At 37.5% G+C, this 17,476-nt stretch overlaps 2 protein-coding genes across 2 annotated transcripts in view; both read right to left on the minus strand.

Moving 5' to 3' along the window:
- kmt2d (lysine (K)-specific methyltransferase 2D) overlaps nucleotides 1-2,805 on the minus strand; it is a 37,642-nt gene extending 34,837 nt beyond the window's left edge. Inside the window, exon 1 of the mRNA XM_079588545.1 lies at nucleotides 2,383-2,805. The gene's annotated coding sequence lies outside the window, so the exon portion shown is untranslated. The remainder of the gene's footprint in view (nucleotides 1-2,382) is intronic.
- A 2,554-nt stretch (nucleotides 2,806-5,359) lies between these two features.
- Nucleotides 5,360-11,039, minus strand: dhh (desert hedgehog signaling molecule). The gene is made up of 3 exons (XM_079588880.1): nucleotides 10,183-11,039; nucleotides 7,210-7,471; nucleotides 5,360-6,929 (listed from the first exon to the last, which is right to left on the minus strand). The coding sequence occupies exons 1-3, from the start codon at nucleotides 10,492-10,494 to the stop codon at nucleotides 6,145-6,147; spliced, it is 1,359 nt and encodes a 452-aa protein (XP_079445006.1). The 5' UTR covers nucleotides 10,495-11,039; the 3' UTR covers nucleotides 5,360-6,144.
- Between the last annotated feature and the right edge of the window lie 6,437 nt (nucleotides 11,040-17,476).

Raw genomic sequence — 17,476 nt, forward strand, 5'->3', positions numbered from 1 at the left:
TGACACACAAAACGAGGTCGGGCTAAAACATGAGCAACGTTATTTTGTTCCGCCTGTTATAGAGTGCACGTTTATAAATTCAAATATGGCCATTCTGCCAAAAATCACACCATAACTAACTCAATTTGCAGCGTATTTGAAGTAATATTTATGCAATTACGTCTTTCCCTTCCAATTCCGGTTGTATGTGTATACTGTCTATCTGTCTATCTATCTATCTATCTGTCTGTCTGTCTATCTGTCTATCTATCTATCTATCTATCTATCTATCTATCTATCTATCTATCTATCTATCTATCTATCTATCTATCTATCTATCTATCTATCTATCTATCTATCTATCTATCTATATATCTATCTATATAGTAGCCTGATGTCACATCATGTTGATAGTTCAAACGGAAATGCAATTTAGTTTCAAGGTTCCATAATGTGCTCAAGATTTCATGTATAAAAGAAAAAAAGGGGAAAAAACGAAACTCAAACTGAAATACAATGTCCTGTCCTTGTCAGGACTCCTGCACGCATATCTCTTGATTTATATGCCTCTCGTTAAAAAAAGTGTGTGTGTGTGTGTGTGTGTGTGTGTGTGTGTGTGTGTGTGTGTGTGTGTGTGTGTGTGTGTGTGTGTGTGTGTGTGTGAGAACAGTTTTGCAAGAGATGACATGAGCAGACAGTAAAAGTTGAACATTTTATTTAGAAAACAATAATAATAATTAAAGTGATTTTTATTATTTAATGTTACATTTTATCACTTAATAGTAGTGACATGTTTAGTGGCTTTGCATGAATATTTAAAGGAATTTCACTGTACAGATGGAAAAAAAACAAAATTACCAGTTGGGTAATTTTAACCAGACTTTTAAAAGGATTGGTGGACATCCTAATCTAAAGCCTAAACTAGTAACAAAAATTATTCGGACAAGACCCTTTTTAGGCTAAGCATGACCTCTAATTACGAGAATGTTTGCATATGATTAAAGAAAATTAGAATTACAGATTATATTAATCCTTAAAAAAACTTATAGAGAGGTAAAAACTAAAGTAATATGATTTATGGAGGAATGCATTTCGCATTGTGTTGTTTTGGTTTATCCTGATATGCTGATTATTATTCAGGAAACTCAATCTAAGCTTGCTCTTACTGTGACCATATTTTTCTATAAAAGAAAAAAATCTTTAAACGTTTATACCCTAATTTCTTTCCTCAGTTTGATTGTTTCACTAAGATGTTCGCATAAGGAACTGTGTAATCCTGTACGCATATTGCTTCCCCATTCTAACTTTCAACTGCGTAGCTAATTACAAAAATATGGGACATTGATGCCATTCGAACTGTGTTTTATTGTCATTATTTATTATCGTTTAGCTGATTACAATTATTTGAAATCACTCTATGCCTAAAATATATAGGCTACAACGCCACTTTGACAATCCCTGACCCTTTAACTCGGAATAAACTGTCAAGCTAAATCCTTTCACACTAATTTGTTGACATGTTTCCCAAGCAGTTTTAAGTCCTAACACGCTAACTGACGACCACATTCACACATGCAAAATACAGCACAGTCCTTTAACAAAATCCATTTTAAACTATTTGCCTCTGTTATAGCATTTTCAATTGTTTTATACCGTGGAAAATATTAAAAAGGAAACGTATTGCCTGTAAAGCAGTGCATGCTAACAGGCTGCAAAACGTCTCTATGGTATATAAAACTACAACCACTGCTATAAAACTAAATATATTAGAATAATCACCCATTTTAATCAGATTTTATTATCAGTTCCACTTTTGCCTAAATAAATAAATAAATAAATAAAACAAATCACCCAGTTTCACATCTGCTAACTCTTGCTAGCCAGACACTTTCATACTCCAAAATGCTGTTGCTCTTTCCAGCAAAAACAAATAGAGCAGCTTTTTTGACTTAGATAGCGCATAAAGCGTTCGGAATAACATGATAATGTATATCTGACAGTAAGCAACACATTAACTCTTAAGATTTAGTGGTTTCCGTGTTCATACGGTCTTAATGACGGAACGTTCATGGACTGGTGCTGGCTAAAAATATGGCTTACCCATTTACCAAGGACATAAACACTCATGCACCAACCTAAACTAAAAACCACAAAGAACTATCGTAAAAGAACCTAAACGGCCTGCACAATAACATCACATTCCTAACGCTGGTGTTTTTAACCTTGAGTTTAGGAAACGCAATGGTAAGTTACGCATGAAGCTAGCAGCACATTCATTTTGGCCGACAGATTCGCACTCACTTCGCTAAATGGACGTAGAAGGGGGGCCCGAGTATTGCCAGGGTGATTAATCAGCAAGTATATATATTCATTTAAAAATTAAATACTTATTTTAACACTCACCTACAATGCGCTGCTAACGTCCTCGTACATGATCGGAACAATCCTCCGGATAATAATCGCTGGGGTCCGTTTCATTTCATTAAGCTAGCTTTGGCTAGGCAGGGTTTACTAGTTTGTTGTTGATGGGGGAAGTGCAAACGGACGAGCAAACGTTTGCAAAACTACCTGATATTAAGATTTTGGTTGGTCAATACCAGTGAATCAAATGAGTTCATGCTGGACTCTCATGTTTGCTGCTTTCATCCAGACTGAGTAGCTTTGGCTAACCCCCACACCCAGATCTTCAATCTGGAGAAATCTAGCAAGCTTGTTTGATAAACTTGCTTCATGTAACAGTTTGAAGGATACGGCACCAGCTTTCTGTCTGTGCGAGTGCAGGCTGCAGATTAAAACATGTTTTTTTTTTTTTTTTTACACCTATGCACAGTTCAACGGCGACCCCTACTTTTGAGAGGACAAACAGGGGTGCACTTCTCTGGGTCATTTTTAAGTTAGTTAGAGAGTGTTTCTCCCGTTTTACCAGTATCTTGTGCTGGAGAGATGCAATGCTGTAATGGAATTAACTAATAACTTTAGTTGTTTTTGTTTGTTTGTTTTTATTATTAATAATTGTATTATTAGAATACACATCTATCCATCTATCTATCTGTATGTCTATCAGAGGTGGATACTAAGTACAGATAGGCCTATCAGAGGTGGATACTACAGATAGGCTACTACTGGTCAAATATTACTCCGTTACAAGAGAAAGTTGTAAAGACCGACTTAAGTAACGTTAAGTAGTACAGAAGTACTTGTTTTTAAAAAGTAGGCTACTTAAGTATCAAAAGTAAATGTCAATGCATAATTGCATTGTTTTATTGTTGCATTGTTGTAATACTTACAGTAGGCTATATTATGCCTCTGAATCTATGGCTCCCTCATGTCAATGTCAAATTTATTTCACAGTTCCAGTAGTGCATTGAATGTGAGATTGAATAAGTGCACTCAATAACGTCCACAATGGTTTCGGACACCCAAATGGCAGTGCCCTATTTAAAGTTTTGCTTTTATGAATATGTTATTCTTACTGTTATATAGCTATAAGCTAGTGTGCTCCAAACAATGACAAAATTCGCATTTAGAAGACCAAACCCAACGTTGAAAATGAAAATCAGGTTGATGTCAGAATCCAACGTCAGATTGTTAATCTCCAACGTAGGACAGACTTTGTATTGTGGTTGACGTCAATCCGGCTTTATTTCCCAACCAAAATCCATCGTCTGCCCGACGTTTGGATGTTGACGTCCAACAAACGTTGGGTTCTGACGTCAACCGACTTTATTTTCCAACCAAAATGCAACCCAACCAAAATCATCCCCTGACTGACGTTACTACTTTCTACTCAAGGACCTTGACAGAAATGTAGTGGAGTAAAAAGTACGATATTTGTCTTTCAAGTGTAGTGAAGTTAAATAGTTTCCAGAAAAAATATATATACTCAAGTAAAGTACAGATACTCAAAAAGTGTACTTAAGTACAGTATCTCAAGTAAATGTACTTTGTTACTGTCCACATCTGCTGTCTATAGCCTACACAATTAAATAATAAAATTATTTATTCTGTTTATCCATTGCCTTAAAAAGGTAGCCGTTTTAAGTGGCCCGTTTATTATCTGGCCACAATGCTCACAGGCGGCACTCTCAGTACAGAGACATTTGGTCATAGATGTCAGTTCATCTTTGCTTTCAAAATCAGCACACTATTAGCTCAATGAAAATCAATTGTAACCAAAACATTTAAAATGAGTAAATGAGACCACAAAATATTGCCCGATCAAAGGTTAACTATGTCTATTCTTAGACTAGTAAGTATAGATTTATAAAGAGACCGACTTTATTGATCCCGTGCAAATGCATAAGCTGCCCATTTAGAAATAAAATGTCTCTATTATGTATGCCTGTAATAAATGGCTATTTCTTATTAAATATAATCATTTCAATCTACAGAGGATTGTTGAATAAACTATTATTATTTATCTAGTGAAGAAACCAAGCAGGTTTAGATGTGTTGTTCTTTGAGCTGACAAACCATCAATGTGGCATAGTTTGGATCACAGTAAATACAGCACTCAAACAGAATGTTTCATTTGCATACTGGAGAAGAATGAAAAGCTATGAAATGCACTACCAACATCTACTACAATGCAGTCATGTACTTTCTAATATATGACTCAATCATGCTGTATTAGGTCATGTTTAAGTTAGAAAGTCTGATATTGCAAGATTCAGTTGCACATAGGCCTACAGGCATATTCTGTGCAGTGTCTTTTTAAAACACAAACTGTAGCCTATATTGATCTCTACAGAACATAACGTGGCATATTAAAAAAATTGTCTGATCAAACTAACCCATTGACAAGATTAATAACTTCTTCCCAGCTTTCATGGGATTAATTTGAACAGGAAAGGTTTGGATGAAGCCTGAATAAGCTTATCTTAAAAAATCTGATTGGTTTACCAAAGGGAATGGTTGGGTGGGTCTACATTACAGTCTTTGCCATTGGCCTGATCCAGATGGAGTTTAGAACAGCTCCTCTCCAGTGGGGGTGTGTGTCCATCTGCCCCCTCCATGACCAAGATAATCCTCTTCTATACCTTCACAGCTGAGAAAAATAAATAGAGGAAAAAACATGCACTTCTAAAAACCAACAGTCTCAAAAGCTTAGTTTTAGCATTACAATGCGACATCTTTTTCATTGTCAGGCTGTAATGGATTAGCATAGTGCACTATAATTGTACATTTTGTTTCAGTTTTTAAAAAAAATAATTGCCTATTACACACCTAATGTGATTTTTGCTATTATTTCTATTGTATTTATTAAAATGAAACAAAAGAAGCTTTCCCAGTCATTTTTGCCATTAATGCTGATGCACACATTTTTTTTATACACGCAAAGTAATAGAGAACAACTTAAAAATATCACAAACAATAATTTATGACTTCATTAATTTTATTAATTTCAGGAAGCTGTTTTTCAGAACAGATCATTGTAAATCATAGTAAGCATCAGAAGATACAGTGGTGTATTCTTTGGTGTCCACAAGGGGGTGTGATGCACTGTTAATTCCTGTTTAGCACCATCATTTCAGACACTGGAAATTGACCTCAATTAGTCAGACATTGTTAACACAGTATTTGGTTGGCAACGCATTTCTGTTTAGAACTTCTAAATGACTACAGGATGTAATATTCTGAGTTTCAACAAATTTGGAACTGACATGATATTGTACTCAGTACAACACTAAAACTCTGTGTTTTGTGTGAATAATGCGTCTATAAACACCATAAACTACAATAAGTCAAAAATAAGATTGTATCAGTCTTTTTGGTATAACAAAGGGCCTCAAGCCATAATTTGAACTACATGAAATATATATTATGACTCCAAATGTATAAAAATAAATATTTATTACTCTTTGAAATATTTTCTTGTAAAACAAACATAAAAATACAAGTTTACATTTCAAATCCCGTTATTGTCCATATGGTGATTATTCAATATGACAAGTGTTATCTAAAAAATATGATTTTTTTTTAAGTTACACTGAATATTTCACATACAGTATGTGTATAACGGCAATACATTTACATATTCTCAATTAATAATGTAATTGTAACTGGATGTTATGTGGTGAGTAATTATACCAGTTATAGTGCCTAATGCATTCTCTTTTTTTTGGTCAGTTTTATATTATGTTTGCATATTTTGTGTCTTGTCCATCAGTAAAACTTCTGAGGGTCAAGAAATATCCGTCCTAATGTGTGCAAAAGCCTTGCATACCAGTAAACCTCCTTTTGCTGCAAAAAACTTTCCATTTCCACTTTGGCATCTTGGAATTTGCTGCATGTGCTGGAAGAACTGTTGTGCATCACATTTGTAAGGAAGGTCTGATTTGTGGAACAGATATTAGGGATCATGGCACTACTTTTAACCCCCACTCTTTGTAAGTTTTCTTCCATTTCTGTCTGGAAAAAGCCAAACAGGACACGGACAGGCCAAAACGCCCAGTGTGCGAGTCTGTGATCTTCAACAGAAGCGTAGTTGGATACCAGCACGCCATCCACAAATAAGTTCCCATGTTCTGTCAAAGGAGCATAAACCCCCATCCTCTCCTCCAGAGAAATCGAGACCACTTTAGATGGCTGAATTCCTCTATTGTCTCCAGTAGTAAGTATATAGTCCCCAATCCTAACTTCTTTGGCAAAAATAGCTTCATACTCATGGTGGTGCAGTTCGAGATTGTGAGCCGCAAAGATGAGGTGATTGGGAGTTAGTGCCATTTGTTTACCATTTTCAGTGCCAAAAATAAAGAAGGTGGCTCTGCTCTGTCTATTCAGATGTAGAAAGAGAAGTACCCGGCTGAGAACAATTTCACCTGACCCAGACAAGGAAAGCACCTGTTCCCCAGGCCACAAACTCGAAATAGGCTTTTGAACGCCATCGGCCATTGTCACAAGTCCCAATCCTGAAAAGCAGCCACCTTTCTCCACGGCTACAGAGTGATCTGGAAAAAATATATAGAGGTGGAACTAAGTTAAATGGAAAGTTCTCCCAAAAATCGAAATGCTGTTATCATTTACTCACCATCATTTGTCCATACACTGTAAGTCAATGGGGTCCAAATCAACACTGGACCCCATGACTTTCATTGTATGAACATTTTTTTAAATATCTTCTTTTTTTGTCCCTCATACAATTTCGAGGGTGAGTAAATAAGGACAGCATTTCAATTTTAAGAGTTACATGATCTGAATGAGGAATAACATTGAAAAGGAAAAGCTTACCGGCTTTGACTGAGCAGTGTACATGATACCTGGATTCATAGTGAACCCAGTCAAATCCAGCCTCAACTGCCAACTGGGCAAGTAGTCCATATTTATCTGTGTCTCGGTCTGAGGTGGTGATGTCCACAGCACGGCCCTCATAATGTAAAGAACCATCAGGGTGATGGCCGTCCTCATCCCAGGCCTCTGTCACTCGCAGTCGGACCCCAAACCATTGGTTCATTACTGCTATTGCCAGTTTATTGAGGCAGTCCTTACAGCGCTATGCAGTGGAAAAAGTAATGAAACCATCATACAGGTGACACAAAACAGAAGGACAAAACATTACATTTAAAGGGATAGTTTTCTTAGTTTGAAAATCTGTCGCCATTTAATCACCCCTATGTCGTTCTAAACCATATGACTCATTCTTTCTTCAACATTTATCAAAATATCTTCTTTTGTGTTCCACGGAAAAAGAAAGTCGTACAGGTTTAGAACGACATAAGGAATAATATTCATTTTTGGGTGAATTTTCACTTTAGCCATTCCAGACTGTCTCCCTTTAATGTTCCAAACCAAAAGTGTGCTAATTTTGAAAGCATATGCAACTACGATGACATTTAACTATTTTCACAATCCTTTGGGAAAAATTGGTGCTGGTAGACATCAGTGATTTTTCTGTCCAGCACACTCAGCTCTGCAAAAGGCCATTTCCACCCCCTTAACATCTAACAAGAACAAAGCTACTTTAACTCATTTCCAGCATTCTTCGGACACTTCAGCATGGTCACAGAGTGAAGTCAAGGTCAATTCCCTTTTTTTCTCTTCACACGATGGGAACATTTTCACACAGTCTTTTGAACGACCCCAGTGTTAACCTTGAGACTTTGTACTAAAGCATTTAGACTTCCTCCACAGATTTTTTAAAAATGTTGTGTCTCTCTACACCTCACGTGATGGGGAATCTGTGAGAAGGTAGTATTATTTGTCTGTGAAAATAATATAATGTGACCTATAGGGTCGTGATTGAGAGGGTATGGGAAAAGGTGAGAGAGCAAAACAGGGTCGAAAAGCCAAGGCAAGCGAGAAGAAAGCGAGAACCAGTCCGAGCGAGAGGGTAGATGGATGGAATGTTTAGATGTGTTCTTGGGAATGTGACAGCAAGAGTGAGAAATCAAGAGGGGAAGAAAACAAAACGGGGAGATTTTTCTCGCAATGCTGTTGGACAGAGGCGATTCATTGTGAAAACTACAATAGAGGCTTTTCCGATGGTGCCATTACTTCAACAGGCGAGAATTCTGCACAGGCGACCCCGCAGAGGCTTGAAAAGATGCACAAAGGATAGCTTTCAGAGTTGGGCAACAAGAGGGCACATGCATACGTACACATACACCAACGCAAAGCACTTTCATAAGAGTACTCACTAGATGCCAATCTAGTCTAACTTATTATCAGTGATATCAAACTTATCAGTCATTTCTCAAAACGACCTATGATACCGTTACAGATTAGGACATGCCAAACAATACAGTGACTTTTTCTGTTAACTTATTTAACTGAAATTTTCATCATATTGGCTTAAAAGAACAAGTTTTGAATGTCTCATAGTGTGACTTTGTGTATTTAAGGTTTAAAATAATATTGAGTGTAGTCTGTGCCTTACCGTTTATACAAGAGAACACATACACACACACACACACACACTCCCAAGCGTAGGAAGTAGAGGTGTAGTGATCATTTTATAGCTCTAATGAAGAACTTGGTTAAAGATTAAATGGAGCAGTGGAAGTCCAGACAGTCCTATTGTCATGTTTTTTTTTGTGTGTGTGTGTTTTAAACTTACATTGCCTAGGGATGTTTACATTGCCTAGCATGGGAACATGGGAAAATGGGTAAACAATAAACATGCTATCAACATCATGACAGTCAAAATCTCTCCTCTTGGTCCCTGAGTTTCAGCTGTACAAATCTAAACATTAAAATCATTCTTGTTAAGATTTCTTTAATTTAAGGTAATTCATTTTGCAGGGTCTGTTCTGAATAATTCACCTTCTGTCACTGATCATAATAGTTATTTGCATCAATTTGCAACTAGAAACTATGACAATGAAACACATCTGAATTACAGGAATCTCAAAACCCCTGTATTTTCAAGTACTGTTTAACTGTGCATGAAGTATGTCATGGATGGCTGAGAGAGTTGAATGGGCCACCAGACATGCATTTGGGTCATTGAAATCTGTGACTTAATTCTCCATTTTGATTTTAAATTAGATTTTAAACATTATATGAGACAAAGAATGCCTTTAGGTATTAATAAATTGAATTGTGCTTTTTAATTGTATACATTTTAAAAATGCAATACATGTTAGGATACAGCTATGCCTGGGTTGACAGTAACAAAGTTGACAGTTTTACAGTTCATTTAGCCATAGCCTTGTCCTCAAGATTATGATTCTACAAAAGAGAATTTGTGGATGGTGTGCGAAAGACAATTTAATGCTTGCTGATATATATATATATAGGCCTATATTTTTTTTTCTATAATAAACAGTTTACTGTACAAAACCAAAGTAAGAAGTATTGACTATTTAAAAACTTTCCTTATTGACTATAATGTAAGATAAAGTGACAACTATGATGTCATAATGACATATTCGCATAATCATTTTAATAAATATCGAGTAAAAATGTTTTAAAGATTCAAAGGGTATTCTAACATAGCCTCTAGAGAAATATTAAAATTGACTATCATTTATTTATTTATTTCTAAAAATATTTGAATAGGCTAGCCTATATACTGTTTTAATAAACACAAATATATAGGCCTATCACATAAAAAGCCATGAAGAAAGTCTAAAAAAAATGAATGTTTAGTTTACACTTGTTAATGGGAAACACAAAAAGCACCGTACAGTGACAGTCTGCAAAAAAATATGACGCGATTGATTATATTAGCTAACCATTAGACACGGGTTTCTTTTAGCCTACCTTGGTCATTAACCGGTCGGCTTTGGTATGTTCCTCGTCTTTGAAGACAATGTCAGGGTTGTAGTTGCACACGAGCTTATTGAAGCCTTCCGAATCCCTCGTTACCCTGCCCTCCGCTCTTCCGCTCGCTCCCAGGTTGTTCTCAGAGACACCGGGCACGTACTGCTTGTAAGACATTGGAGTTAACTTGCGTTGCCTAGGGCGACTGCCGTAACCTGGACCCGGCCCGCATCCTTCAACCGCCAGCCATGAATAAATACACGCAGTCAGCAGGCCGAGCCTTGCCAGCCTTAACCAAGGAGTCAACGTCATTGACGCGCGTGAAGTGTGCCAGGAGATCAGCGAGCCGCGAACCCTGCAGCGCGAGCGTCTCTCCCAGCACCTCGTGGCATTTCGTTAACACAACTGACTTTTTCCATGTCCATATCACGGTGTTGAATTAAAATGGGCACTCTTGGGGATTAGGCTCGTGAATCATTGACCAAAGTGTAATGGCTTCCAGATTAAACTGATTATTTAGACCTCAACATCAATGCATCCGACATCCAGACATGGTGAGTGTTTAACACTGAAGAACTTTCCCTATAATTTGCATAAAATAGCTCTCAATGAGTCAAATGTGTATAGCCAATTTTCAGTATTCCAAGCTGAGATGGATTGATCGCATCCTCGTTCTCGTTTGTAGATATTGGCATAGCAACAGGTGCTTCATCCCATCATCCTACCCCACCTTGGACAGCTCCGCGCGAAGCAGCGTGTTCTGCAATAATGTTCACAGCGCGTGTCTCTGTTTGTCCTGCCCCATAGTCGCGCTCAAGCATAATTTCATTCCTTTACTGTATGAGGGCTCTGACTCTGGATCAACATGTGTTTGCTCCCGCTTTTAAGCGTTGTGCTCGGACCATTGAGTATTTGTGACCGGACAAATCGCCCTCCCTTCCTGCGCGCGCTCCGGGACAGTAGCGCACACGCCTCCTCGCGCGCGTTTCCAGTCATGCAGTTGTGAAGTCATTGCAGTGTATTGCTATGAGTGCAAAGTTTTACTTTCCTGTGCTGTGTATTTAACAGTATAGGCTACTTGTCTCTCCTTGAACTGAGAAACAGGGAAGACTGGGACTATATAAATAAATAGTCTATTTCTCAGGGTCGGTTTATTATTAAAATCAATTTCTACAAACGTACAGTCTTGGCAACACGTTGATCTTTTGTGGCAACATGCCCCAATAGCGTTGGCTATTAAGTCAGTTGCTTATTTTACAGAATATACAAATGGGTAGTTTTAAGCACTTCACTAGAGACTGCCACAAGGGTTTGTGTTTCAAATGTCCAGTTACACAAATGTCTTTTTGCTTACATTGGTGTTGTATGTTGATACATACATAGCCTATGTGACAACTTGCCCAAGCATATTTATGAAAAGTATACTGTTGTCATCCTGAGAACGCAGTTTAACCTTTTTGTTTAAACCTACCTCTCATATTAGACCCTTGCATAAATTATTTCAATTCATTAAAAAAAAAAATCGAATTATTCTAAAAGGGTTTCAACAAAAAACACATTTGTGTAACTGGGCTTTTGAAACACAAACCCTTGTGCCAACTGTGTGACAACTAGCCCCAGTCTAAAGTAGCAAAGTTAAAAAACTAACTAACCATTTACTCTCAGTCCATCAGCTTGTATTTACTTGCAGGTGAGGGTCATTGGCATGAATGTAACATAGTCATTCGCAACATTTCTATGATTCATTTCTCTCTCTTTGTTTTTCTCCTGAAGCAGAAGACACTGGCTGACACATGCACCCCGCGCCGAGAAGACCTCTGGGCTGTTAACACCCATGTTTTATCAGCATCGTAATTTTAAACCACCTCAGAACAATGGCTCAAAATTAGAAGACAATACAAATACCTTGAGTCAATATGGCAATGCTAGCGAGAGGAAGAAAAATAAAGAGCAGCAAAATATCAGAATGATTTCCGCTGACCTACGATGTGCATTCAGACCTTTGGCATCTCAGACCATTAATTCACACACACAGATAAAACATGTAAAGGTTAACACTGTTCGGAAATCCTTCAGATTTAAACATAATGTTTTATATAAATTTTACTTCATAATATTGGGGTTTTATTGTTTTCAGGTTTAAATTAGACTTTGAATCACAGATGTTTACACCAATGGACAAAAATGACTATAATAAAGCTAGATTATTTTGTGTTCAGGTGGTGCAACATGTGTGATAAATTTAAACGTAATATTTTATATTCATTTTCCTTCAAACATGTCTTTGTTTTAAACTTTTAAATTACAGTTTTAATTGACCAGTTTTCAATGTGGTCTCAGACTCTCGGAGATACAAAAACAGCTGTAAAGTAAGATATTATTTTGTGTTCAAGTAATTATGCAAAACATTTTTATATTCAGTTCCTTCATAAAATATTTTTGTTTTAAACTTTTCAAAAACGTTATTTTCAGGTTTAAATAAAATTGTATTATTTAAATTAAAATTTAAAATTTTAGATTAATAAAATTTAAATGGCCCATTTTCATTATCTCCGACTAATAGACAAAAACCATTATAAAGTAAGATAATTTTGTCTTCAAGTAATATATTTATGCAACATATTAGAATAAATCAAAGGTCCAAGATCATGCAGTAGGTCTTCTTTTATGTTCTTTTGGCAGACAGATCTATGGTTCAATCACACGTCCCAGACACCACAAATAACAGCAAATGTGGGGAAAGGCTTAATCACAAGTGCAAACGCTTTCAAGAGCACAATCAGTGATACTGACATTCCGCCAAGGGGAAATAGAGAAAATAGCTGCCATTAAACATTAAAGGGAGGAGATGACAATAAAAATAAACACGACTGTTTCAAAATGGTAACGGTGTAATTGTTATTAGTATTTCTGCATCCCCCCCACCCCGTATAGCCTCTTAAGCGATCTCACTCCCCCACTTCAGGATGGGAGTATATAGAACAGTGAATGGCTGAGTTTCCTGCAGCCACAGCACAGAAAATGAGATCTTTCCTGCCAGAGTTACTCCAGCCCTCGTTTTCCCGTTACAGACGAATCGTGACTACACCTGGCCTTATAATAGTAAAGTACCGTTGAGCTCATGCTACTTTACTTGGCCTCAGCTAAATTAGATGCTGCGTCATTCGCAAAGCCCTCGATTCCAAAACTGCCTAGAATAGTCAGCTGATCTTCGGGGGTGATGGTGTTCAATCAATCATGTCAGACGTTACAGAGCACGTTTACATAACACGGGCTTGTAAATAAGGTAGAGGCACTTAGATTTAGTAGGAAAATGCTGACTAGATGCTTTAAAGAATATGTTTCCTGAAACAAAAGCTGTTGGGGGGACCGAGATGAGGGGGTCGCCGAGAAGAGTCAAGGAACTGACACCCACCACCATCGGTCAATTCTATCGTCCCTCACCCTGTTATCAGTGCAGGAAGAGGCAGGGTGGTGTGTTGTACTGTGTTATGCTAAAAGCACATGATTTCTGGCTTCAGCGCCAACATACAGCTTCATAGGCTGTCCCTTACCTTAAATAACATGCTAGGGATCATGGATAAACAGGATGATAGGTGTACATGGTACTGCATTATGACCTGGTTTAGTTGACACTCATGCACCGGCAATATATGTATGCTCTGTGCTTTTTAGAAGATATTGAAATTTGCCTATATAATAATTGTAGTAATACAACAACTGTGACAGAACAATAGCAGATCAGGGTGGAACTTCCTGATCCGAAACAAACAGGTTAAAGGTCAAGAGAAGAGAATATATTGCAGATAATGTACTGTACTATCCTGACCAGATTTAGAAACATGTTTTTACAGCAGTACTTGACCAGGAAAATAAAAGTTCCATGCAAAGGACAACTTCACGTTTCACTTTTGTATGGCTAATACTTTAAAATACACTCACAGCCTGTTTAAGTATTCATTGGAAGAAAAAAAAAGAAGGTGAATGTGAATGTCACTTTAAGAGCTCTGGACTATAAAAACCTTGTTTAGAATGTCTGTAAATATAACAGGTTGACAGACTAGGGACTGTCTTTATGAGGGAGTTAATTACTCAACCCATTTGTTCAAAGACACTGATTGATCAAATAACTATTTAAGTGACTGCATGGCTGCATCTGAAATCACATCCTTCATTTAGAAGGCAATAAAACAGTAGGCTAAGTGACAAAAGAAGTATGTCAGAATTCACAGTATACTCATAAAAGGCAAAATGTACTCGGATGACCTTCTAGTTCCAGCGAGATTATGAAGCGAGCATATACGATGGACACATTACTATTGGCCACGGAAGAGGATTTGTAGTCACATGATAATGACAACATTGCGGATGTAGTAGGCTACATAACATTACATTACATAGGCTATATATAGAACATACTTATTTAGTGGATGCAAAGTAATTCTTCAAAATAAGTAGGCCTGAGTAAATCATTGAATCATTCACTCAAACAACTCGTTCATAAGGGACTGTTCGTTATTTATTTATGGGGCCACCGGAGGAGTTTTGAGATCAATAGTAAAAAAAGACTTGACCCTCCCTTCGCCAGCAATAAATTTTTCTATGACCCTCCAAAATGATTGTGAAAAAAGGCATGACCCTCCCCGATCATTTATTGATTATTACTTCTGTACTGGTTTGCGCTTGGCAAAGATGTTCAGATATCTCTATGCCTACACCAAACGTTCATTAAAAGACTCCTGCACACCCGCCTTTTTCAAACTGGCGCAGCGCTGACTCGCGGTAGAAACTGCATGATTTGATTTGTTAAACATGAGGATTATCCGTCTGGCATGGCCGCTCACTCTAACATTAACCTAGATATTTGTTCGCTGTTCTTAGGCGCATAACCAAGTGTGTGTGCGGAGTGTGTAGCGCGCACTGCATGACATGGAGGCGCCGATGCTATCAACAGTGAAACAACTTAAAATACTCTATTTATGGCCATACAAAAAAGAATAATGCATCAGTCGCAATACTTTTATTTGTGTAAACTCACAATAACAAGAAAACGTTTTGCTTTCGTAAAATAAAATAAAACAATCAGGGTCTTTCATGGTCTCCGTGAACTGTAGCGCGTCAAAAAAAAAAAAAAAAAGCAGAAACATATCGTAGGCTATATAGCATACTAGCCTCAAATATATGAAAAAAATATCTATATAAAGCTTGATATGTCCACTTTTAAAAACGAAAAAAATCAAATCGAAAGCAAATATCATCTGATGTAATCCGTATTAAAGATGCATTTCTCTTAAAGGCGCACTTTACAGCGGAGATGTATATGGAGACATGTTTGCAGCGGACACTGATTTAGAAAAAAAAGAGTTTATTAATAAACAATTAAAATGCATCGTTATTTTTAAATACATATTAATTATCATTAGCCTGTTTTTGCGGCAAGATTATACATGCGCTTGAGCGCAGAATGGGCTATATCCCATGCAGTATTTAAGCAGAAATTAACGTGCGACTAGTCAAATATTTAGTATATGGCAACAATACATTTACTATATTTGACATTATTTAATTAGTAAGTATCCAAAAGTATTTTGGAAACTATGATAGGCCTACATTTTTTCATGATTTTTTGATGAATAAAAAATTCAAAAGAAAAGCATTTATTTAAAAACGAAATATTTTGTAACATTACACATGTTTTAATGTCACCTTTGATAACTTTAATGCATCCTTACTGAAAAAAAAATTCTGACTAGCCAAGTAAACTAACACATTTTTGAACGGCAGTGTACATTCAGTAGGTTATTATTTATTGCAATATAAACACTGTCAGATCAACAAGGTATCTCTTCATTTACCAGTCGAAGACGGAGCAACTTTCTGCTCTTATGAACTCCGTGCACTGTCAAGGTCTTCATCGTATTTATCGGTCTTTGCAGCAATTATTTTACCAATACTGCATCGCACGCTGTTGGCATCGAGTCTGGAGAAATACCCACACTTTTGATCGACTTTTCCACATCTTTAAGGTAGCCTATTATGTGTGTGTCCTCGCGTCTCATATTAATATGTACGCGGAGAGTTTGTGTGTGTGTGCTCGCGTCTCATATGAATATGTGCGCGGAGAGTTTGTGTGTGTGTGCTCGCGTCTCATATGAATATGTACGCGGAGAGTTTGTGTGTGTGTGCTCGCGTCTCATATGAATATGTGCGCGGAGAGTTTGTGTGTGTGTCCTCGCGTCATACAAGTATGCGCGTCGAGTTTGTGAGTGCGCGCGCGTCTCATATGAGTAGATGTGCGCGGTATCGAAATCTGGAACCGAACAACATGCCATTTTTCGATACTCGGTAGTATCGAGGCAATTCGGTCGATACCTAAAAACTATCGAGACTCGGTACCCAGCCCTAGAAAAGACCAGGTATAAATGCCCTCCGAAACGCATTCGAGACGGATCCGATCGCTCAAACCACTTCAGGGGAGGTCTGGGCCACATTCCAGACAAAACTGGACATGTGTAAATGCATCTGGTTGTTGAAACCACATATGTAAATTGTACTCCTCCCAAAAAAATGCAATAAAATAAAAATAAACGTGAGAGCGTGTTATAGCCAGATATGACGACGCTACTGCAACACGCATCACTGCAGATGAGCCAACGTGCAAACTATTTGAAGAATTGAAGATAGGATTTAAATCCGTTTAGCAAAAACGCATTTATGCGACCACACCAGGACCACACTTTTTCTGAGCGCGCGCGCACTGTCAAACAGCGCCAAACTGGACTTGATCTTTCGCGTCTGATTTTTGTTGGGTCAGACCCATCTGCTAGCTATGGGGGGACCGAGACTGAGAGAGCTACATGGAAAAATATGCACAAAACAAGCCACTTTGAAAGTTTGTTGTTTTTATGAATACAAAAGTTGGGTGACCCTCCCCCTAGACTAAAAAAAGTTGGATGACCCTCCCCTCAACAAAGAATAAAAAGGCATGACCCTCCCCTATTTTCCTCCGGTGGCCCATTCCATAAATACCGAACGGTCCCTAACCCTAATTAATTCAACACCTTAGGGCTTACTGTACACTGGGTGTTGTTCAGCTACGGTTGATCGTGTTGTGGCTTAGTTTGGAGGTGTATTTGTTGGAGAAACATTGTTAAATAGTGACATTGTTAAGCTTTGAAAAACACAGAGGTGTTCCTCTCAACTGTAGGCCTATATAATCTGGGGTTCATTACTCAAAGCTTGTCGACATGGTAGCTACATACATGGTCAACAATATGAATATCACCACCTACCA

The sequence above is a fragment of the Phoxinus phoxinus genome (assembly GCF_949152265.1).
Source record: "Phoxinus phoxinus genome assembly, chromosome: 18".
Taxonomy (NCBI): Eukaryota; Metazoa; Chordata; class Actinopteri; order Cypriniformes; family Leuciscidae; genus Phoxinus; species Phoxinus phoxinus.